A 22500-nucleotide genomic window follows, 5' to 3' on the forward strand; every position below is an offset into this window, starting at 1 on the left:
ACCTCGTCGGGGAAATTTTTGACGGAGTGGCCTGGAATAAATCTTGTGCATCGGTTGGCCAAGTCGAGTTTCTACAGCATGCGAAGCAGTCAGGGGACACCCACGCAGGCCGCAAAGAGGCCAGAGGAGTAGTCGGCCAAGTTGTTGTCGGGGTGAGAATCTGCAACACTCGGGTCAGCTCTCTTAAATGTCATTCAATCGCATCCAGCACTTACTTGTCCCAAGCCAACCAGACATGGCATCTAGATCGATTGACACTATGACGCGAATCTTGTTCCGTTTCGGATTTGCCAGCATTCGAGGAATAGACTCTGCCGACCCCATGATTTGAGTCGTTTCTGACTCCTTAGTCGCTACGAGGCTCTTGCTATCGCTGTCGGGCTGGATGTATTGCCCCAATATGTTCCCAGATGTGTGACTCGAGGCCAGGAAGAGCACAGTGTGTGCGAAGTCTGCCGAGGTCTCGCTAACAGATCCTGATGTCACAAAGTTTATGCGCCCCGATCGATTTAGGCGCAATAAATCTTGTTGCATTCTGTTCAGGAGGCCACGGTGTATTACAACCTGCTTGCCCGGCCGTCAATCCTGCTCTAGGTTCCGTTTCGACAACAACGATGGCAGGATCCGGTAATGATGAGGGTGTTCGTTCTAGCCGCTTCGGTTGTAAGTATCGCAAGTAGTGCTTTCTTGCAAGGAAGGCGCCGCGGGCGTTCGATTGGTAGTCCTTATCCCATTCATCAGAAGGCACATCCCAAATGGGATATTCGTGCGCTTTTCCTTCATGGGCCGGAACGATGGTTAAGGCATTCACAGGACCGAATCAGTCTTCGGCAGTGGCGAGACCAGCTTGTATGGAATCTTCATCGAAAGTATTGCCGTTCACGATATGTAGACGAGAGAATCGCTCTACGTCAATGCCCGACAGTTGTAACGGGCGGTCGTCGAACGCCGTGACTTGATATCCGTTGCCTGAAGGATTATGGGTTAGATTATTTGCTCATAATACAACTCAAGACTACAAATCAAACAAGAAAAATGGTACTTTGGCCATAGCCATACCTCTATTCTAATGCAAGCTCCGATGTCAAGTCAGTAACGCAACTGCAATATCAGTGGGACCTACTTAAGGATTCCGGGTCAAGCTGCAGCACGGAGCGATGTGAGACACAAAAGAATATGTCATCTATTCGGAGCAAAGGAAGTCGACGTTCTCCCATGAAGGGCCATTCTTTATACACAAATAAACGAGGACCAATGATTCGGAGGTTGTCAGACTTGACGGCAGGGCCGATGGCGGGTCTGGTTTGCCAAGTAAAGTCCAAAAGCTTGAAGCTGAGGTCATTGATGCACGGAATGCTGCACGCCTGCCCTGAAAGGCGTACACGCTGTCCGGGTCTGTTCTGAATTGCCGTTCCTCAAAGAGATTTCGGCCTATTTGCTCCTCGTCCATAATCACTTCTCTCGTAGCTCTCCACACCTAACTACGGCGTTCTGTCATGTGATACTGATATCGTCCAACACAGAAACTCGTCTATTTTTCAATCATGCCAAAAAATGCGTGTTGATTTTTGGAATCTTGAATTCGACTTATCTTCAGCAGAATCTAAGCATCACGGCCACTTGATGGAAAGATCAAGTGGTGTCTCCGAGGATGTCTCAGTCGAGATTGGCCGCATGTCATCCTGAAGGAGAACTCATTTCCGATGGACAGAGCCTATAAGCAAGTTATTCATCTGGCAGTAAACGAATAAGAGATGCTGGACCTTGAGCGCGGCGTGCTCACTGAACACTGGTTGATAGGATCTTTGGCCTCCAGTGCGGCTGGTTTGACTAGGTAGTAAGAGGTCGACCGCGTCGCACGGCAAAAGCGGCGAGGGTATGCAAGACGCGTTTTGTATATATCCGAGAGCGCACGACGTTCCGCAGACAGGGAAAATCCTACACCACTTAGAAAGTGGTTCCTCAAAATACGTCAGTATGCTTCGGGTGATATGAGGCTATACTCACAATTCACCATCTTCGCTTCTGTTAATCCCTCTATACGCACCTCACGGTGGTCAGCGGACTGCTGAGATGACACAGATATCGCCTTTCGCCCTAGATTCTATGAAATTTCGGTTTGAGATGGGTTATTTGCGGGTTCTCAGATCTAGTTTTACAACCCGCTGGGTTGAGTTCGGGTGCGGGTTTTGGCGCAGACTAGTGGAAAGACAGCCGTTTCTGGCGTCAAAGGCGGTCATTTTCGGCATCCTTTTCACAAGTCCTCATATTCTAGTTGTAGAACAGTTGTCCATTGTTCCCTCAAGGTTGCCGGGCCAAGGTTGCCGAGCCAAGGCCGCCTGGACCACCCTCACTACAACTTCTGGCTGGCTCAGCATAGGCAGGTGACCCGCACTGCATCGCTCGATCTCGCTACCTGCAAGACCAGCTAGCTGCTCCTGAAGCGGGATTGGGAGCGCATTATCACCCTCGCAAATTAGATATACACTTGGCACGTCCTTCCACCCCGTGTAGCTGACCGTGTCGTCCCACCCTTCTGCGGGTTGCGTCTTGATAGCGGTAAGCCATTCGGCCTTTTCGGCTTCGGGTAGGTCGCCGAATAGGAGTGTTTCAGGTTGCACGCAGCTGGAGGATCCGCCCTGTTATTATTATCGTAATTATATCAGCGTCATCCAAGAGGAACATTCCCCAATCTTCGACACTATAGGGCTATACGGACCTCCACGGCGGCGAAGGGCAATGGCTGGTGCTGGAATCCTTCCGCGTAGACGGCGGCTGCCAGGAAAACGATGCTCACCACACCGGGCTGCTCTCCACGAGGTCTCTTGTCCAGACCTTGAAGAGCCTCGCTACCGAGAAATCCGCCTGCCGAGTGCAGAACTAGGAGGATATCTTCGCCCTAGTCGAGAATTGTCTCGATGTGGGCGCGAATTGCTGCCACACGTCTTTCATCCCTGGGTTTCCGGGTGAGGTAGTGCCAGTGCTTCGCAGCACGGCGACTTCGCCTCTCACACCATTCTCTGTTAGGAGAGAGGTCACCTTGTCAAATACCGTCGGGCCCTCCCAGAAGCCTGGGACGAAGAGGACGGTCGGAGCCATAGTAGAATTATTTCAGGCCTGGAAATAGTAGGTGAATGAGGGAAGATGGTAATGTAGCTACTGGTTGGGATTTGGATGGTGAGTTGCTAAACATATGCGCGTAAGAGCTGTGGTGAGAAGGCTATCGGATACACTATACTATGCGTTTGTACATACTGTCAGTAGGCTAATCCATTTTCGAGGCCTCATACCAGGATGTATCCTATCGACAACCCTTTGGCGTCGCTGTGTGCAGATACCAAGAGGTTTGTGTGTTCCAAAGCTAGCGATCTTATCCAACGAGCGATCATGATAGCCGAGTTGAGCGGCCTGTGCGGGCATTTGCGTGGGCTCTCAGGATTCTCACCCGCTCTCACCGGTTCTCACTCCGTCTATTGAATCACCTTCCTCACCCTTAGCCGACGGACACTAAAGCGGCTCTCACCTTATTCTCAGAGGGGCGACATCCACCCGGCTATTGTCCCCGTATAAGCCACACGTTGGCGGGTTAGCAGTTGGTTGGGTGACCACCACATAATTCCTGCTGTTGTATGTTTTTCCATTTTTATTTCCATTTTTTTAATCGTATTTCTGCTCGCAGTTTTACATCCATTACGCTTGCACTAGCAACACTGCCATTACCCCCTTCAGAGCATCCAGGCGCACAGGGGGCCAATCCTCAAAATTGATTTCTTGTGAGCACGATATTACTATCAGTCCAATCGAATTTGGCCTGAGGATACTTGGACGGCGATTCCGATAAGCTGCACTTCCTCGAGTCCCCTTTTTGTCACTACAAAGTACGACATAAACGCCAATATCATTCCTGCGTTCCATTTCAGTTCTTTGCACAATCTCATAGTCAAACAGAAATTTGTCTTCAGGCTGTTGACTGAACAAGGGGGGTACGCCATAGGAACAGAGGAAGGATATTTGGCTTTATGCGATGGCCCAGGCCATAGCATAATATTCCCTCACTTTATTGTATAGCCAAATATGGCACGAAACGAAGAATTCAAACATGAGGAGAGAGGGAAAAAAATGGAGAGCAAGATAGTACAGTAAAGAGTATTATGACTCGTAGACACCATAGCATTGGCATATAAAGCTGGCGAGAGAACGCTGCGGATATTGTTCAACACCAACACCCATCAGAAATGTTCCTGCCTTTGATTTAGAACCTCGTCATGGGCCTTTACAGTACTTCTGAGAACAAAGACAAAAAAATGATGCAACTATTGGTCACTAGCCCTCCTTGAGCTGGTTGCCTTGAAGGTAGTAAGACTATTCCGGAACGTCAATCCGGGGAACCGTCTACCTGCACATTTTGACTAGACTACATATACTTCCACCCTCGTTTCTCGTTTCTCGTTTCTCGTTTCTCGTTTCTCGTTTCTCGTTTCTCACTTCTCTTCTTCGCTTCTTACTTCTGTCTCTCTGCTTCCTCAAGTACTCGATCCGCAAGTACTTACTTTCTTCTCTCTATATCTTCACTTCTTTCATGTCGAGACTTTTACCCTTGCTTCGATTTGCTTCGATTCAGAATGCCTTCTCCAACCAAGCAGTAGTAGCACAAACGCGCAAGTCTCTCGAACGTCTTCAAAAAAGTTCAGATCGAACCCACCTCTCCTCCGCAAATCAACCTACCATCTATCAACATCAACCTTGCCAAGATTTTACGCCAATATATGCAGTCAACTCTTCACGTTGGCCGCGGAATCGTCTCTTCTGCCAGTCTGCACGGTGTTCAAGCTCAGTTCACTATTGCGATGGATGATGCCTACAGCTACAGAATTGGCGCAACCAATTTTGACCCTGACATCATCTTCCGCGAAATCATTACACTCAGAAATTAAGTCTCTGCGAGCCTTCAAGAAAAACTCACACCGGTCCAAGAGACTGCCTGAGATGTTCATATCCCACACAGCCTTCCTGGTATGGTCTATGGTTCCAATATGATCGAGCGCACCAGAAACAGCCAGGACGTCACACTCAAGCTCTGCAAGACAATCTTCTACGGTGAGGAAATACCAGAAGAAATTGGAGAAACCGAAGAAGAAACTCCTACGCAACAACCTCCCAGCACATATCTCCGCGGTATTACAAAGTTGTCGCGAAATCGTGCAAGACGCCAAGGCTGTCAATCAATCAATCAATCAAAGCTCTATTAACCTGATAGAGCCTAACTAGATGCGTCGAGGCTATGCAGGCGCTTCGTCCAAATCCGAAGCAGAACTTGGTGTCCTTAACTCCAGACTCACGGCATGCAATAAACAGTCATACAAAGGAAAACCGGCCCTTCCGCAGGAGGCCGGCACAGAAAAGAGTGTACTGATTCCAAAACCCAAGCATAGAAGACCCCATATAAAGTCAGACCCAAAAGTACAAAGCCCACAGTATTCCATTCTTTCTGCATCCCCTCGTACGCCAAGGCTGCCTCCTATATCATGAGTCAAGTTTGCATTCGCGACCAAGATATCAGCGAAGAGATCATTCTCCAAACTCATCAAAATCCCCACCTAGAAAGTTGACGCCACGAACACACCCTGGGAAGAATACAGTGGTGTCTATCGTACGGATGAAGATTGCGCCGGCCTCCACCCATTCCCTCATCGCAGCCTTGTGCCCAACAAAATGAAAGCAATGATCCGTGAACTCGAGTCAGACCTCAGAAAGGCCATCAAAAAGGCATAGTTGGCCCTATCGCCATTGCCTCCAAGTATACTCACATCTTTTTCAACATTCATTCTTTCATGGACTGCAACGGACGTATGTGTCGGTTGATCCTAACTCTATCCTCGTCAAGCTGGGTGGTTTCTTGTATGCATCGGCGACAAGGAAGAGGATCGCTCTCTTATATGGATGTCGCTGCTAATGGAGGTGCACACGAAGATATGTATGAAGATCGTTATGAAGAGGAGAAACCAGTCACGCATAAGGAGCTGGGAAGTTCTGTTATATGTTGAGAAGAGTAGACGCGAGCTGCTTACTACTATGCTTCGGTGAAATATCTTGAATCGGATTTTCGGGTTTCTCAAATGGATTTTGTATTTCTATGGATGGAGTTGGTCTTACTTGAGATCTGGCCAGTCCCATTATATTTTTATGTACCCAAAGGTTAGAGGACAAATACGGTGGTGAATAGCCGCCACGACGAAAATAACGATTTTTTTGCGAGCGAAATTTATTATTACCTAGTTTATGGCCTTCGGTTTGGTTTTGATTGATCGATTCAAATAAATATTGACTACCTCGAAACCTCGAAATCCTAAAAATTAGTTTTTTCTCGGCTCTTGAGGGTTGATTTTATACTTTTGCACGGTCGCGCTCGATAAATACTTCGCTACTTATTACGTAGGTAGCAGTCGACCGACAGACGGTGACTTTTAGGTGGTGAGCACATTCAGCAAGAGTTCGTCAAAAAGTCACAACCATTCCTTGTATCTCTCGACCAACCATTGCCCAAAGAGCCAGTCTCCATGTGCATCTCCAGACTCTCAGGCCTCCTGATGAGGCAAATCAAGAAGTTGGGAAACTTGTAATCTATGTAATCTAGGACTTGTATAACAATCGGGTGATCTCCAGTGATCAGCTCGCTTACGTAATGACTACTGATCCGATCAGACGAGCGTACTCAGTGCTACTCAGTGAGCATAGAGTCGAGCTCTGAGCAAAAAGTGGCAGAGGAGATCCGGTAGGCAGGTAGACTATAATCTATGTGACTTGGTATCAAGTGTTAGAAAACCGGTTGAGGGCGCGACCGGGCTGCGACCACCGGTGACATTGCGCAATATGAGCATGCTCGTCATATTGGACGAATACATTGGGCGTCGGAAATGCCTCATGAGCCAGTAGAAAGGAAATACCAAAGTACCAAGCGCACGATATCAGCTTCCCCATTCTCAGCCAATCCAAGGACATTCACGACGACGTCACTGGATTCGGCCCTAAACCGCATTGAGGAGTGGGCAAAGCTCGGCCCACATGTCGATTTACTGCACTTCTCGTCAACTCTTTTAACAACTTGTTGGCTTGATTGGACCCGGCCACTCTATACGGGATCCAGGGCCGGCTTTGGTGAGTTGGTCTTTGCGCTGCAGCTTGGTGGGTCAAGGGTGGCCCATCGGCAGCAACGCGGCAACGCAGCAACGCTAATCGGTCGCCTCAGCCAGATTTCCCGATCTTCCTTCATTGCGACGGGACAACCCCTCTGGAGGATTACAACTTGACTGCTCGGAATAGGGGACCTTTGAATAGTGTCGCCTGACCCCTTTCAATCGTCCTCGACGTGTGTTCGCTGTCTGATTGTTGCCGCGGGGTTCGCCTACCGTGCCGACTTTGCCCGCCCGAACCGAATCGCCCGCCCCTCGGCCTCTGTGATCGATAAGGGAGATATCTTTGCCGGATACAGGTCATCGAAATCGCTTCCAGCTTCTCTGGGAGATATCTGGAATAGCTCGAGTAGAGTGAATGGACAATTGTGGGACGCCAAACGGTCGACTCTGATTATTGAGAGGCCGCTTCGCGTTCCATAGGGTTCCCAGCCTGCCAGTCACCAACCTTCACAATCGAACGACACAGAAAGTTCCAATTGCGGTTGCTCGGATGGAACATTCTCTGGCATGACTCTTGACAAACAATCTGAACATGCACCCTTCTCCCCAACTACTAAACCCGCCCCCAACACCATGCCGTCCTCCAATGCCTGGACCATGGACGAATCGACTCGCAACAAGCTGCTCAAAAAATACCAAACCCAGGTAGCCTCAGGGTCGTCTACAATCTGTGCCACTCTGGCAGTGGTAGGTTTGGGTCCTTTGATTGCAACTCTGGCTGCACCTTGGGGCGAATACTGATTGAGACCGATCTACTGCAGACTCCTCTAGAAAATGTAAAGACCCGCATGCAAACGTGAGTCTTCTGATCTAAAAAAGCCATCTTAATTACATGCTGATCGACTGGTACCTCTAGTCATGATTTCCGCTCAATTCCCGAGGTTGTGCGCTACATTTGGCGCAATGAAGGTCCTCGTGGATTCGTGGCTGGTGAGTGTTCACTGCGTTTGGAGCGATACGGTCGTTTCTCCATGGTAGCTTCACTGGGCGAGAGAGTGGAAATAAGATGTTAACCACTCTATACCTTAGGTTGCCTCCCACCTCTGGTCAGCGTCACCGCAGTCCGGGTCATGAATTTTACAGCCTACAATTGGACCAAGGACAAGCTCGACGGCGTGTTCAAAGACTTCACAGGAGTCTCTCCCCTCGAAGAGTATAACAAGCCTGGCAGCACTCCCACAATCTCAGGGCTATCCATGTTCATTACTGCAGGCTTAGCCGCTGGCCTTGTCTCTTCCCCGCTTGCATGTATGATTTCCCTCGGAGTTGATTCCATCATCTTTGCATCAGACTAAACTTAACCAGGCCCCTTCGAACTCGCCAAAAACGTGGTCCAGACTTCGGTTCTCATGCAGAACCGTGCTCAGGCTGCCCCCGATGCTGTCCGTAACCCGTCTCTCCGTAATGAGCCTCGCCTTAGTACCGTGCAGGCTATCCGACAGATTGTCGCGCGCCATGGAATCCGTGGTCTATACACTGGCTTCGGTCTACATGCTTTGCGTGACAGCATCGGAACCGGCCTCTACTTCAGTATCTACGAGACAGTTAAACAGGTCGTTGTCAGACAACTTGGCGAGAGCCAATCTCCTTTCGGACCACCCGCAATCGCCGGTGCCATCTGCAGCACTCTTCCTTGGTTCTGCGTATGCAATACGATCTTCCAATATGTATGAAGCACCGGACACTGACTCTATTCTAGACCTATCCCCTCGACACCCGCAAAACCCGCGCCCAAAGCGTCCTCCTTGGTAAGGCCACTGAGATCGCCTCGGCCTCCAAGGCAGTGGCCGGGTCCAGCATGTATAAAGGGCTTTCCATCGTCGTACTTCGCACCGGAATCAACAACATGATTCTGTTGAGCATTTATGAGTACATAAAGTACCAGATTAACAACCTCCCCTAGGGCATCCGCTGCCTCCTGCATACGATCTCTGTCATCAGTCCATAGTTGAAATGCCCCTCACGTACATACTTGGGCTATACATGGACCAGCTTCATAATTTACCAGAAAATAGGAGAATGAAATCATATTTCCACCAAAGTACAAAACTCGTAAGCCAAGTAAGGGCATAGATCATCGCACCCACGCATAGCTCGGACCGCACTTATCACGTGACTTTAGGAAAGCTCACTACACCTATGAAGGTATAGATCACTACACTTAGGGTGATACCTTACTATGCCTATTTAATGAATTTTGAAACGCTCACCCCACCTACTAACATTAAGAACATGTCCCGCGACCATCTATATCCCGTTCTTCTGCGCACATGTGAGGGCTAAGCATGACGAATTGATGAAGAAATGGGTCGACGTAGACATTTTCGGCGAAGAAGCTTGGTGGGCCGTTTTCGATAATGCGGATCTATTCAACTTTGGCCCGGACTGGCATCGAGTTTACGAGATTCTCCCCGAGGTCGTCGGCCCTCTTTGCCCCGAGCTTAATGATAGGTGGAGCAAGCGGTTCTTTGATCCCGCTCACTATTGATACGATGCGTTCGTATTTCAAAAAGGAGCATGCTAATGAGAAACAAAACAACCCCGAAGCATAGAAAATGGACAGAGATGCCTTTATCGAGGAAGTTGCGATGGCTTCTCAGAAATCTGCCACGAGTACATATGTGATCATTGCCGATGAGGAAGCTTTCCAGACTGGAGGCCCGCGAGTGATATATTTGGACGGGTTTCGAAACATCATTCGTGAGGGTCGCATGGATCCCGAGATCGATGATATTTTAATGTGGTCAGTGATTTGATGGAAACTAACAATTTATTGCAAGGCTCGACGGTCGGCGAGAAGTATCGAGTGAATGGCGAGTTTGGTAGAGATTTATACCAGCTAACTGAAGAGGATCTTGCAGACGCTGTATCTCCTCTATGAAGCACTCAAAGTGTTTGGTTCGCCTACTCCTGCGCTTGGGAAAAGTGTCCCGAGACTATCACTCCATCATCAAGATCGAAAATTTATCGGGACCAACCACTCGAATAACCGTCAAGTCATCCGTATATGTGTAGGAAAGCAAGACACTTGATCCGTAGATAGAAGGCATTTGCTTTGATATGTTCTTATTGAAAGAGAATAGAATACCCTGCCGAATGTCACCTTCACTCGATGACTTTGGCTACAGTGGCGATCATTATTGCCTTCCATGTTGGTAGACAGAAAGATGTCTAGTCAAACCCTAGTCACCTGACATACTAATACCAATATGGATTAAGCGTAAATAACGGAACTTGTATGTACATCGTAACGATACCTACACTTGTACCTTATCTGTAAATATGTTGTCTCTCAACTAGAAGGTTCCATGTAAACTGGGAAACTAAACGACTGTTCGCAATCTGTATTGGGCATCAGACATTCTTTTTCTTTTCTGGCTAATCCCATACAGCTCTCGGCCAACTTGCCTCCCCCCCCAAGAGATTTTGACGATGATCCACGATTCCCTTGCTGTTGAATGAATGGACGACCCATGGGAAGTAAATTGGCAGTATGCTCCACCCCGGGTAACTTCGGTAGCACACCCGCAACCTCGTATTTCCCTAGCCCTGCCCGTATCGTGTGACATCGTGTGCCACGAAACAGCCACAATCTGGGATCAGCTCAGATCTCTACCGTTTGCCGGATGGGAAGGAGGTGGCGAATATGATGAGCAGCCTCCGAGATATCTGCTAGACAATCGAATGGAAAATTATACTCAACCAGAAGACGGTAGATACCGTGACCGAAGAAAATTTGTTATAGCTCCTAGCGGGTATTGGGAGGTGATCTCGTAAGCAGATGCAGAACTGGGAACACACGTCCGAACTCGCATTCATTCAATCTGCGGACGCTGCTATTTCGCTCATGAAAATGTTCATTTCTGAGGCCTTGTGTTTCTCCTTCTCTTTCAAGTGCCCGAGTACTGGGTCGTATGGTCTAGTTTTCATCCACGCTGACCATTTTCTAATAACAACAAACGCATCTGCAGCAGAGATGTGGAACCATTCTCGATGTTCACTCAAACACCCTACACAATCAACATGGACTTGATAATCCACTAATTCCGCATGGCACAATTCCTCAACGCGCCAGGCGTTTGGAACCATTTTTGCAGATTCAGGGGACGTAGGGTATAACACCTTTATGTTCCCGTTGCAGTCAAAAATCAACGATTGGAGGCGCTCAATAACGGGAGCAGTCGTGTATCCTATTATGAGATGACCCGGCATATTCTCTGCTTAAAAAATATAGACATATCCGGGTTTTCGATGCTGGGCACTTAAATTTCGACAGATTCTTCCTTTAATATGAAGATTCAGGGCATACGTGCTGCGTCTAGTCTTTGTTGGAATAATGTGAGGCAGAGTAGTGTCAAACCCCTCCAGCAAAAACGAGGTCGAATCTTTTAGAATTCCTGATGAAGGTAGGATTTTTAGGCTTGAGATTTGCTGATCGTTCAAACAAACGTCGTTGTTGTGCTCAGTGATTTCTGAACATAACGATTGGCATTCAGATTCATAGGCTACCTCACAAGGAGTAGACACTCCTCCACTAAAGTCGGCGATAGTGCGAATTTCCAGAATTTTGGACTTCCAATAATCCCGTTTCCGAAGAGGCATTGTAAGCTCGTGGTCTGAGCAGTACACTGTTTTTTCTAAAGTGCCGAGATAATAGTCAATATCTGAGACTCTTAGATATATGCTGAGCCTCATGATTTCATCAATTGTTCTCTGGAAATTTTGAACCTTTCGGCCTCCGATTCGTTTTCGACAAGAATTTGACTCTGTCTTTGCGCCGCAGTTGGTTGAAGCGGACCCAAGGAGTTCAATGACCTGCACCTCAATGTAACGCACGTCACTACCCCGCGCCGGAAAGGTAGCTATCCATTTGGATTTTCGGGCATCCTGTGGATCTTTACGTCGGTGGGAATGACAGTTCGCGAGCGCAGTAAGCTTTTCCACCTTTGTGTTTAATTCTGGCGATTCCTGGCTGAGAAGAATCATGGAGGTAACTAAGTTCTCAATTTGGTGCCTATTCTTTTCGAGTATCCATTAAGAACACGCCGTTTCCGTATTTGTGCAGCGGCCGCACTTCCAATTCCCAAGACCAAGGCGAGTTCTTAAAGTACACGCCTTGACTAGGAGTTGGCATTTTCGAGGCTGTTGCTCTTGATCATTTGCCTCGTGCGAGTTTCCATCAGTGTTGTTCGGGGCAGGGCGGTGCGCCAGGGAAAAGCTGGCCGAGGTATAGTACCGACCACTCGAGGGACTGGGGCAGGCTGCAGACATTCTGATTTATTATTCGCACCGCTCGCCAGGGCAGCCAGATACGCATCCTCTTGCAGAGCCAAGGCAAATGGAGGATCTTCTAACCTGCTAGATTTCATTTTTCTTTCCCGATAGGAATTTTAAATGACGGGGTGGGATACATCAAATCATGAATTCATATAGGCAAAGTCTGCGACATGTACGTTAGAGCTTCCAAGAATGTTGATGCCTGAAATAGCCGCCTAAGATAGGGCAACCAATCAACATAAGCGACCACGTCACGGATGCCTGGCACTGCCAGTGGCCGCTTGAATCTGACATAAGCAAGTCAATCAATCTCATCAATTCGCGATACGTTAGTTTCACACCGTTTCGGGTCCTATGTGCGGGACGCGCGCCAATCCTCCAGTACTATTAAAGCCACTTCTTTATTCCCGTTTATGCGGGACGAAACGCTTTGGGATAAACAGAGGGGTGGTCTTACCGACAATAGACTGACGCATTTTGAGTTAGGGTTCGAAAGTTACCTGCGAGTATGCAAAGGGAAAATCTGATTTCGAACATGGCAGTAGTACATATGCGATGACTCACCTTTTCTCACTTACTTGCAAACTACCCATGCAGATATTGACTGCGACAATCAGCTCGTCAGCAACTTGAATGATATTCGTCAACGCTGGGTCAATAGCAATTAATTTTCAAAGATAAATCGTCTCAGGGGCTTCCCCAGCCTCTAACTCAAACCATATGTCAATACTTTTGAGATTGGCTTGAATTATTAACAAAGATAGATTATTAAGTTTGCATGATTCTTAAGCTTATTGGGAAATGAACAGGAAACTTTCATTGTTGGCTATGCTTTGTAAACGTTGCTTTGCGGAGCGCGTCGGCTTGGATTTTCCATATAGGTTTTGCCAGTCTGAGAAAGTGAGGCCCGAAGCCGTTTTTGACACTTTCAGCGAAATTATCATCTGTCATGTAGACAGTCGAGAGTGGACTTGGAATCTCTTGAAACTCCTTAAAAGTCAGGTACGCCCAGAGGTCTTTCCAATAAGATATTGATGCTCTCGCTGAAGGATGCTCCAAATTGACATTTTTGGCGACCAGATAGAATGAGGACCCAATAGCACGTATTTCACGGTGCTTGCAGAGTTCAATGTCAGAAAATTGGTTGAAGGCATTGAGTATACACACAGTGTCCCAAGACTGCACATGGTGGAGCAGTAACACGAGCGACCCCCCGACGTAAGACGATTCATTGCAAACACCAGTTGCGAAGCTGTTAGCCGCGATCGCTCACATGTTTTGCGGTATGGCTCCAACCTATCAACATCGCCCACAGCACCTCCACAAATGACAATATCGTATAGGTTTCCGAGGAAAGGCCGGTCAATTTGAAAGTTTTTGTAATCAGGATGTTCTGTCGAAATGTTTTCTTGGAGGCCCATTTCCTTTGAATACATCGTAATATCGGCATACTCAATATTTCGGCACACTCCCTTGTCCATGACCTCAAAACCACCGATGTGGGAAGGAAGTGTAACGGCATCGATGAGCACCGTTCTGAGGTATTTTTTGGCCGTTGCAGCGACGCCACCAGGAGCCATGCAAAGATCCAGTACCTTAGGGCAAGTAGACTTCACATTAAAGATCTTTGATTTTTCAGCCAACCATTTGCCTACTATCTGCGTCATTTTGTACAAGCTGCGTTTTTGTTTCTGGCTCGGATTTCTTGCAGTTTGATCTCGACTCTGAAAGAATCTATCACCGGCTTCATTTGACCAGCCCTTCGCCTAGTTTTAGCATGCAGACTGCAGAAAAGCAATCCGTAACACACCGCTTCTTTCAAATCTCCTAGTTCTTTATAACTTGGCTCTGAAGATATAAAATCCTTCCACAAATGGGGAGAGTCGGCCATCGGGTCTTGCCTTTTCAAAGTAGAAACAACCATTGTCAAATCTGACAGCCACGTGGATGAGTTGCACAATGAGCTTAGAATGCTGAAGAAGTAGGCTAGAATAAAAGCCTGAGGAGGGGGAAGTTTGGATCAGCATGGTGTCCAGATCTCAGCAAATAATTAGAATGAGCGAAACATCCAATCAGCTTAAGACACGATATCTGAGTTGTCGCATATTAGGGCCATGTACATTGCTACATAGCGCTGAGTGCTAAATACTGTAACCAAGTTCACGTTGGGACATCACATGTGATATTGTTGAGGGCGATCCGCCAACCCCGCATTTAAGGGCCGGACGTGGTTATTTTTGGATCTGGCTAGTTGTTCTTTTCGTACGTGCAACTGTAAATTACTACACAGCTTTCATCTTTGTTATCTTGCACACCTAGGACATATTTACAATACCGAGCAAGCGATGTAGGATCTATGGTATCATGTAATTAAGGTCTGAAGCAGTATCTCTCTGTTCCCCGATATAGAAGGCAACAACGGCCCGCACTGTATGAATAATTATCTTACGTTGCCGGGAATCAATGTTAATTGCTAATTTATCAGTGGTTTGGAGGACTCCAGTTGCTGGGTTGGGAGGGTGGTAAACGAATGACGCTATGATGGTTTGCAGTACATGTCTATACAGTTTTATACCTTCATTCTATTACCATGTAAGTCCGTTACAGAACTTTAATTACAGAAGTAGCCGAATCTGGCTTAGTGCGTCATGTGATTAGGATTCGAAATAGCATCTCTGTGTTTCCCGATATGGAAGGCAATAACGGTCGCCACTGTAGCTCTCCTTGTCCGGAATGGTTCTTCTTGAAAGTATAACCAGGAAGATAGACATGCTTACAATCACCAGATACAAAGCCGGCTTCGTCTGCATGGCTTCATAATATGTATTAAAGAGTTGAGTCTAGTTTACAGCTAGAGTTACAATATATGCCTTCATCTAAAGGGCAAAGTACCACTTACATCATTGATACCTCAGGAGAAATTCGTATAAAGACTTCGCCCAATCGCTTTGCGGTAAAGCTGACACCATTGCCTCCATTTCTCGTGCAAGTTGCTGAGCTTTTATTAGAATTGTCAAGTATCCACTTGAGGAACAGCATAACATCTTCTTTCCGAGCTGCATCAAGAAACTGCAGTGATCTTCTTCTGAAAAATTGCAGAACCTGTTTTAATCGGTTTCAATTCCATTTCAACCATCAAAGTGGGTATTACTTGATCCACCGTCCCTTGATTTTATCAATGTTGTTCTTGGTCGAAACGGCATGTCGCTTCTGAACAATGCCTTTCTCCAGTTATCGACGGCGTCGGCGGTAATACTCGGGACTAAAGTCTTACTTTTTTTCTATTCGTGAATAAATTAGGAATAAACATGACCGCGAAAAGTAGTCTTTTCAAGCAGAGCAGAATAGCAGACTAGGAGAAGAGAAAAACCGATGTCGGAAAAGGAAATGAACACAAAAAAGCGGTAAAGACTGACGCCTAGATAGACTCTGGTGATCAAAGAGACAAAACACTAGACGACCTTTGAACGAAGTGCCAGTGAACAAGCGCTACGGGTTGATGGGGGCAGGACCTCTTTAAGTACTGAAAGAGCTGACTTAAGCCAAGTCTAAATGCGGAGTTGATGCCTCAGGCGGGCCAACGTCATTCCCGTTGCCCGGTGGGGTTTGACTTCGGTCAACAAAGCTCGGAGCGTCTTTTTCTCTTGCCCAGCTGTACCCCTCCTCGAAGTAATGGCATCGTGAGTTCCTCCCCAGTCGCATAGCCACGCTTCAGGTGTCCTCGACTGACACGTTCCCATATTCGCGAAAACAGCAATATTCTACAGCTCCCGTTCCGACGTTCCCACACCGTGTCGCTGTCGGATGCGATTACACAGTACATATCCTCCAAATATGACCAGCGTCCAGACATGTTCGCGGACGATCTGATGATCATCGACCGTCTCCGCACAGAGGCTGTAAATGTCCAGGAACCGCACGTCAGTGGGATCAGTCGACTGGTCACGTACGCGGGGCAGCTGAAATGGCTAGGAGGAAAGTTTCCGATCGATGTGCGCGGTCCCGAGGTTCCAATTTGTTGAAGATCAAGGTTGACGGTCTGATCATAGGTGGGGGTTGACTTTGCGTGGTATCCGGCTTTGGGGTTCAATTCTACCCGACCTGGTCAGTGACAAGCCTCGACTTAGATCGGGCAGATACGCACGTGTGGGACACTGCTAACGATGTCGAATGTAGTGTCGCAGAATAACTTGCGGTTCGAACTGGCGAATATCCTTTTTAACCTTGCAGCTCTTTACTCCCAACTTGCATATGCATTGAATCGAACTACGGCGGATGGACTCAAGCAGGCTTGCAACTACTCCTGCCAAGCGGCTGGTGTACTGAACCATCTCCGGACCGATATTATTCCCGACCTGCGTTCATCACCACCAGAAGATATGGATGAGATGACTTTGCAGAGTCTGGAGCTGCTTCTACTTGCACAGGGACAAGAGTGCTTTTGGCAGAAGGCAGTGAAGGACGGACTAAAGGATGCCTCGATCGCACGCCTTGCTGCGAAAGTCTCCGATTTCTACGGGGATACGGGGGATTTGGCTGTCAAGTCTAACGCGATAAGCACGGAATGGATCCACCATATGAATGCGAAGCACCACCACTTCGCAGCTGCAGCCCAGTATCGGCAGTCATTGGACTGCTTGGAAAAGCGGAAATATGGCGAAGAGGTGGCAAGGTTACGCGACAGCCTGAACTGCGTCAATGAAGGCCTCAAGGAGTCACGATGGATCAACCGGGTAGTCCTAGGTGATCTGAATGGGCTCAAGGGCCGTGTTGCAGATGACTTGAAGCGCGCCGAGAAGGACAACGATGTGATTTACCTCAGTCCTATCCCGCCCAAGTCCGAGCTTAAGAGTATTGATCGCGCAAGCATGGTTGCCTCCAAAGCACCTTCCCAAGTTACTGATGCCATCTCCATGCTCGGTGACAATGGGCCATTGGGACAACCGCTATTTGCAAAGTTGGTTCCGTATGCCGTGCACATTGCGGCTAGCATCTATTCGGATCGTCGAGACCGATTGGTCAATGAATCGCTCATTGGAGAGTTGGAGTCGATGACGGATAAGCTACGAGACCTGCTTTCATCGCTGAATTTGCCTGGATCCCTGCAAGCGCTCGAGAAGCCTCTCGGTCTCCCACCAACCCTGGTTTCCCATGCCGAGGAGATGCGTCAACAAGATGCTCTGAATCGTCTTCGGCGGTCTGTCGAAGACACTGCAACTGTCAAATTCAATGACCGATCTGTATACAACGAAGGTGTCGAACTCCTCGCTGCTGAGAAAGCCGAGGACAATGCTGCCCGTCGCAAATACGGGACCGAACGATGGAATCGCGCGACATCCGAGGCTGCTGCTCCAAAGGTCTATAATTCCTCCACCGAGATCAATGGCTACTTTACGTCTGCACGGAGCAGTGACGATCTGGTTGAGCGAAAGCTTCGAGATTCGGAGTCTGTATTCCGCGTCTTGACGGGCTCAAACCGCGACCTCGAGTCCTATGTCCCGAGCAGCCGCAGGGCAAACATACCCCCGGAGGTGGAGCGGGAAATCATCAAGCTACGCAGCTGTCTTAGTGAGGTCAATCGGATGGAAAACCGGCGACGGCGGCGAATTCAGACGTGGAAGGACAAGGCTCGTGCCGATGACATTCACCCTGCTCTGCTCAAAGCGACCGCACGGCTCGAGCGAGAATTTCCCATGCAGGCCATCCAAGCCAGCCAATTCGAAGATCTATTCGAGGAACAACTGCGACTGTACGATGTCGACCGCGACATGCTGGCCCAGGAGCGCAGAGACCAGGAGCAGCTCTCGGATGAGGTTCGCGAGGCAAACCGTGCCTTCACACGGGCACACACCGGGGATGCATCAACTAAGGAACGAGAGACGGCACTTCAGGATCTGGAGAATGGATACCTGAAATACAAGGAGATTATTTCTAACCTGGAGGTTGGACGCAAGTTCTATAATGACCTAGCCAAGATCGTTGGCCGTTTCCGCGATGATGCAAAGGCGTTTGTGCATCAGCGACGGATGGAAGCCAGCCAGTTGGAAGCGTAAGTTCATGTGGCACTTGCCGATCCGGCAAATACAATACTAACGACGATCGCAGGGACATTTCGAACGTCACCGCTATGTCGTCACTGCACCTTACCCAGCCTCATCTTCGCCAACCCTCTTACCAGCCCCCGCGGGCGCATCAGTCTCCATCCGCGTTCGCAGCGGCAACAGCCCCGCCATCGCAGCCCCCGTCGCAGCCTCCACCGCCAGTTCAGGCCCATCGACCATCAGATACGGCGACTCCTCTTACCGCGCCCCAGCCAATGCGAGCAGCGGTCGCACTCCCGTCGGTCCCCACCCCCGGCATCTGGAGTCCAGAGATGGGCATCCGGTTTGGATCAGCCGGGGCACCCCCAGGCGCGACGGCGCCTGCAGGAACAGCTCCAGGTGGCCAGCCCGGTCGTGCACAGACGGGTCCCTGGGACCCTAACCAGGGTATTCGGTTCGCATGAGACAGCCTCAGATTACCCAGTTCCGATCCATAGCATTTTTGTTGTACATAACCGTCTACGACCGAAGAGTAGTAGCCTGCATCAATACACATAGAAATAATGGCTACCTCGGACGCAATGAACATGTCCCATTCCAAAAGAAAAGAAAAGAAAAAAGATCAAACTTTTAAAATTTGAAATAATTAATAAGCCTGTTTCCAAGAATAGCTTACGCGAAGTTGCGTGTACCTTTCCACCGTGGGCCAAAGTGCAGAGCGCCACCTTGACTTTCAAGGCCCCCTCCCCTCGCACAGAATACCAGCCCCCCCCCCCCCCTTAGTTGAACAAAGGTGAAAAAGCAAGGTCGGCAACCATCAACGTAAGACAATAAATGTAAGAATTAATAGTCTCAAATAGAATAAAACAGGGTCCTTGAGAAAGAATAGCCAGACCCACAGCTCCCGGATTTAGACGATTGCGGACGTTGTGACCAGACTATGATGTATGTACGCGCAATATGCCCACAATCCCTCACCCTGACATCTACTGTAGTAGTGATGGCCCGTGGTGCGCAACTGAAGACCGAAATTACTATTCCACCGCACTGGATCATTTCCCGAAGAAATGGTCCGAGAGGTTGGGTCCTGCAGTCCAAGCATCATTGAGGCCATTTTAGCCGGCGTAGCATTCCTGGCGGATGGACCGGATTAGATAGGGTAGAAAAAAACTTAGGATCCAAGCCAATCTTGGGTAAGGTAATTTTGAACAGCAGTTAGTGGTGAGCAAAGGCTGGACATAACGAATCAAAGAATGTAACTTGTTAAAAGAGACAGACGATGACCCACCGGATGATGTGATGATCTGAAACAGGGCAGTCTGTTCCCGCGCTAGGGTGAAGGTGGCAGTGTCGGGCTCCGATCCCCGATGGATCCGACTCTTACGTTGATCTCCTCCCCAGTCTTCCCAGTCTCACTATCTCGTTGCCTTGGGCTTTCTCTCGTTTTACCGCGAAATGTCGACTGCGTCCGACACTCAATAATTCTAATCCTGTGACCCTTCACCTCCGCCTCTCCTGGACACAGGCGACCGTTTTTCCCTTTTTTTCTCAACATGAGAACTGCGTCATGGCTTGCCGCCGGCCTGTTCGGTGCCCTCAATTTTGTTCCCGCCGTCAATGCTGAGGATCTTTTCGAAGCGCACGCCCTGAGTACATGCGCGAACGACAGCATCGTATCAATCAACAGATTCGACGTCACTTACACCCCAAGTGACAACAACATCATCCTCGGCTTCACCGGATCCTTCACCGAATCGACCTCGACCGATGTCTTGATTGACATTGACGTCTTGATTTACGGATACAATGCAATCTCTATGACTTTGGATCCGTGCGGATCTCCGACAATCAGTTTCCTCTGTCCCATGAAATCCGCGTCTCTCAATATCCAACAAACCTCTTTATCACTCGATAGCGATGCGCTAAGTTCCATTCCGAGTCAGTTACTTGGCACCACTCTCGATCTATCTTCCCAGGAGTACAACAGCTAATGGCCCTCATCTCTTAGGTATCGCTTACAAGGTTCCCGATATCGATGCCGTGGTGCGCCTTAAACTCAAAGACGCCAAGACCAACGCTTCCATTACCTGTATCGAGACTCGCGTCTACAATGGCAAAACCGTTAACCAGCAGGCCGTGGCTTGGGTCCTAGCTGTGATCACCGGCCTGGGCATGGTCGCCACTATTGTGGTGTCGATTCTCGGATACTCCAACATTGCCACCCACATGGCATTCAGAACTCTACTTTTCTTGGGCTGGATGCAGAGCATGGCCATGTGGGGAATGACTTCAGTGACCCAGCCCCCAATCGTTCAATCCTGGACTCAAATGTTCCAGTGGACGATGGGCATCATCCGCGTTGGGTTCTTGCAAACCATCTGCACCTGGTTCGTACGCGCAACAGGAGGCACTGCGCAGCAAATTCTCGCCGAGGTTGCTGCTGATGAACTTTCTGTCGTTCCCATGAAGCGATCGTTGGATTCTTTGACCCGTCGGTCCACTCTCACTACATCCACAGGAACGGAAGTCACAGTGCGTGGCATCGAGCGCATGGCTTATCGTGCAAACATCGCATCGACCAACATTTTTATGACCGGCTATCTGTTCTTCTACTTCATCGCAATCGTCGTGATCATCGCAGTCAGCTTCCTCGCCTTCGTCTTGCCGCGATTGACCAAGAACACCACGAACCCGAAATGGGACCGCGCCGTCAGCGTCACAGCTAATTGGAAAGACTACTTACGAGGAGCGCTCTACCGCTTGGCTTGGATTGGATATCCGCAGATGTGCGTTCTCTGCATGTGGGAGCTGTATCACCATGACTCCGCCGCTGAGATCGTCTTGGCCATCTGCATGTGGCTCGTCATAAGCGCCGTCCTTGGTTTCGCGACTTTCAAGGTGTGGCAGCGTGCTCGCGTTGCTCGAGCCTTGAAGCAAAACCCCGCATACTCTCTTTACTCCGACCAGGCATGCCTCACCAAGTGGGGATTCATCTACACCAACTACAAAGCCACCAGCTACTACTTCGTTTTTCCTCTCCTTGCGTACACCATCATCAAGGGTATGGTCATCGCCTTTGGCCAGGATGCCCCTCTCGCCCAAAGTATTGTGCTTCTAATCGTCGAAGGCCTATTCATGATCGCAACATGCGTTCTCCGGCCGTACATGGACCGACCCGCCAACGGCCTGTGCATCACCGTTTCTGTTCTCAACTTCATCAACGCCATTTTCATTCTTGTCTTCTCCGGCGTCTTCAGCCAACCAACCCTGATGACCGGCATTATGGGCGTTCTATTCGCCCTCTACAACGCGATCTTCATGCTAGCATTACTGATCTTCCTCTTGATCGGCTTTTACTACTGCATTGTTCTTCGCGAGCCTCGCGCGAAATACCAACCCCTCGCCGACAACCGCGACTCTTTCCGCATGTCCGAAAACCGCCTGACAACAGAACTTCTCCCCTTGGAGAAAGCCGCTCAAAGCGACCTAAATACAGAACACTCATCTCGCGAAGAAATCATCGAAACACCCCCACCAACTCATCAACATGGCGAGCTCCGACCACCCCACTCACCCTTCGCCGATCCTGTGGAGCCAACACTACCCTTAATCTCAAACAGTTCCAGCGCCTCCGTGCGATCAAGGCAATCCACGCGATCTGGACGGTCTGGGACGGTAGGCGCAAATGCCAAATTCGCTACGAACCGGTTCGATAATGACCACGCTGCTTGATTGTGGTTGATTTTGCATTCCTGGTGCCCTCGGGTTTGGGTTTTATTCTTGTTCACAAGGGGCTATCGTTGGGCTTCCTTTTCATACAAACCTGGCGTTTTACTGTTCTTTTCTAAGGCCTCTTTGATTTGTACATAATTGATAGATCTTGAATATTTCGATATATGATTCAAAGACTTGGCAATAAAAGTTTTGAAGTCTATCAACTCACACTGTGCTTTGTTTCTCTGCCTACTAGGCCACCATGGTAAATTGTA

The 22500-nt window shown here is 48.8% G+C and overlaps 7 protein-coding genes across 7 annotated transcripts; 4 read left to right on the plus strand and 3 right to left on the minus strand.

Annotated features, from left to right (window-relative positions):
* Positions 1-89: 89 nt before the first annotated feature.
* On the minus strand, positions 90-324 carry N7443_004364 (NAD dependent epimerase/dehydratase family protein; the record flags this gene model as incomplete). Its single annotated transcript, XM_056884420.1, has 2 exons — positions 90-160; positions 216-324. The coding sequence occupies 2 exons, from the start codon at positions 322-324 to the stop codon at positions 90-92; spliced, it is 180 nt and encodes a 59-aa protein (XP_056742698.1).
* Positions 325-2264: 1940 nt separating this feature from the next.
* Positions 2265-3099, minus strand: N7443_004365 (alpha/beta hydrolase; the record flags this gene model as incomplete). The annotated part of the gene is made up of 3 exons (XM_056884421.1): positions 2265-2639; positions 2720-2899; positions 2944-3099. 3 exons carry the CDS (start codon positions 3097-3099, stop codon positions 2265-2267), a joined length of 711 nt encoding a protein of 236 aa, XP_056742699.1.
* A 1480-nt stretch (positions 3100-4579) lies between these two features.
* On the plus strand, positions 4580-4934 carry N7443_004366 (uncharacterized protein; the record flags this gene model as incomplete). Its single annotated transcript, XM_056884422.1, is given in 2 exon segments — positions 4580-4673; positions 4687-4934. The coding sequence occupies 2 exon segments, from the start codon at positions 4580-4582 to the stop codon at positions 4932-4934; spliced, it is 342 nt and encodes a 113-aa protein (XP_056742700.1).
* Positions 4935-7766: 2832 nt separating this feature from the next.
* N7443_004367 (putative mitochondrial carrier protein) lies at positions 7767-9096 on the plus strand (the record flags this gene model as incomplete). Its single annotated transcript, XM_056884423.1, has 6 exons — positions 7767-7880; positions 7955-7989; positions 8050-8123; positions 8223-8441; positions 8499-8836; positions 8893-9096. The coding sequence occupies 6 exons, from the start codon at positions 7767-7769 to the stop codon at positions 9094-9096; spliced, it is 984 nt and encodes a 327-aa protein (XP_056742701.1).
* Positions 9097-13286: 4190 nt separating this feature from the next.
* On the minus strand, positions 13287-14050 carry N7443_004368 (uncharacterized protein; the record flags this gene model as incomplete). Its single annotated transcript, XM_056884424.1, has 2 exons — positions 13287-13722; positions 13767-14050. The coding sequence occupies 2 exons, from the start codon at positions 14048-14050 to the stop codon at positions 13287-13289; spliced, it is 720 nt and encodes a 239-aa protein (XP_056742702.1).
* A 2092-nt stretch (positions 14051-16142) lies between these two features.
* On the plus strand, positions 16143-18975 carry N7443_004369 (putative pH signal transduction protein PalA; the record flags this gene model as incomplete). The annotated part of the gene is made up of 5 exons (XM_056884425.1): positions 16143-16150; positions 16225-16462; positions 16520-16574; positions 16647-18519; positions 18576-18975. The coding sequence occupies 5 exons, from the start codon at positions 16143-16145 to the stop codon at positions 18973-18975; spliced, it is 2574 nt and encodes an 857-aa protein (XP_056742703.1).
* A 1089-nt stretch (positions 18976-20064) lies between these two features.
* Positions 20065-22243, plus strand: N7443_004370 (transient receptor potential ion channel family protein; the record flags this gene model as incomplete). Its single annotated transcript, XM_056884426.1, has 2 exons — positions 20065-20449; positions 20520-22243. The coding sequence occupies 2 exons, from the start codon at positions 20065-20067 to the stop codon at positions 22241-22243; spliced, it is 2109 nt and encodes a 702-aa protein (XP_056742704.1).
* Positions 22244-22500: the final 257 nt, after the last annotated feature.

The sequence above is a fragment of the Penicillium atrosanguineum genome, assembly GCF_028827265.1.
Source record: "Penicillium atrosanguineum strain IBT 20685 chromosome Unknown utg000003l_segment0_segment0, whole genome shotgun sequence".
Lineage (NCBI taxonomy): Eukaryota > Fungi > Ascomycota > Eurotiomycetes > Eurotiales > Aspergillaceae > Penicillium > Penicillium atrosanguineum.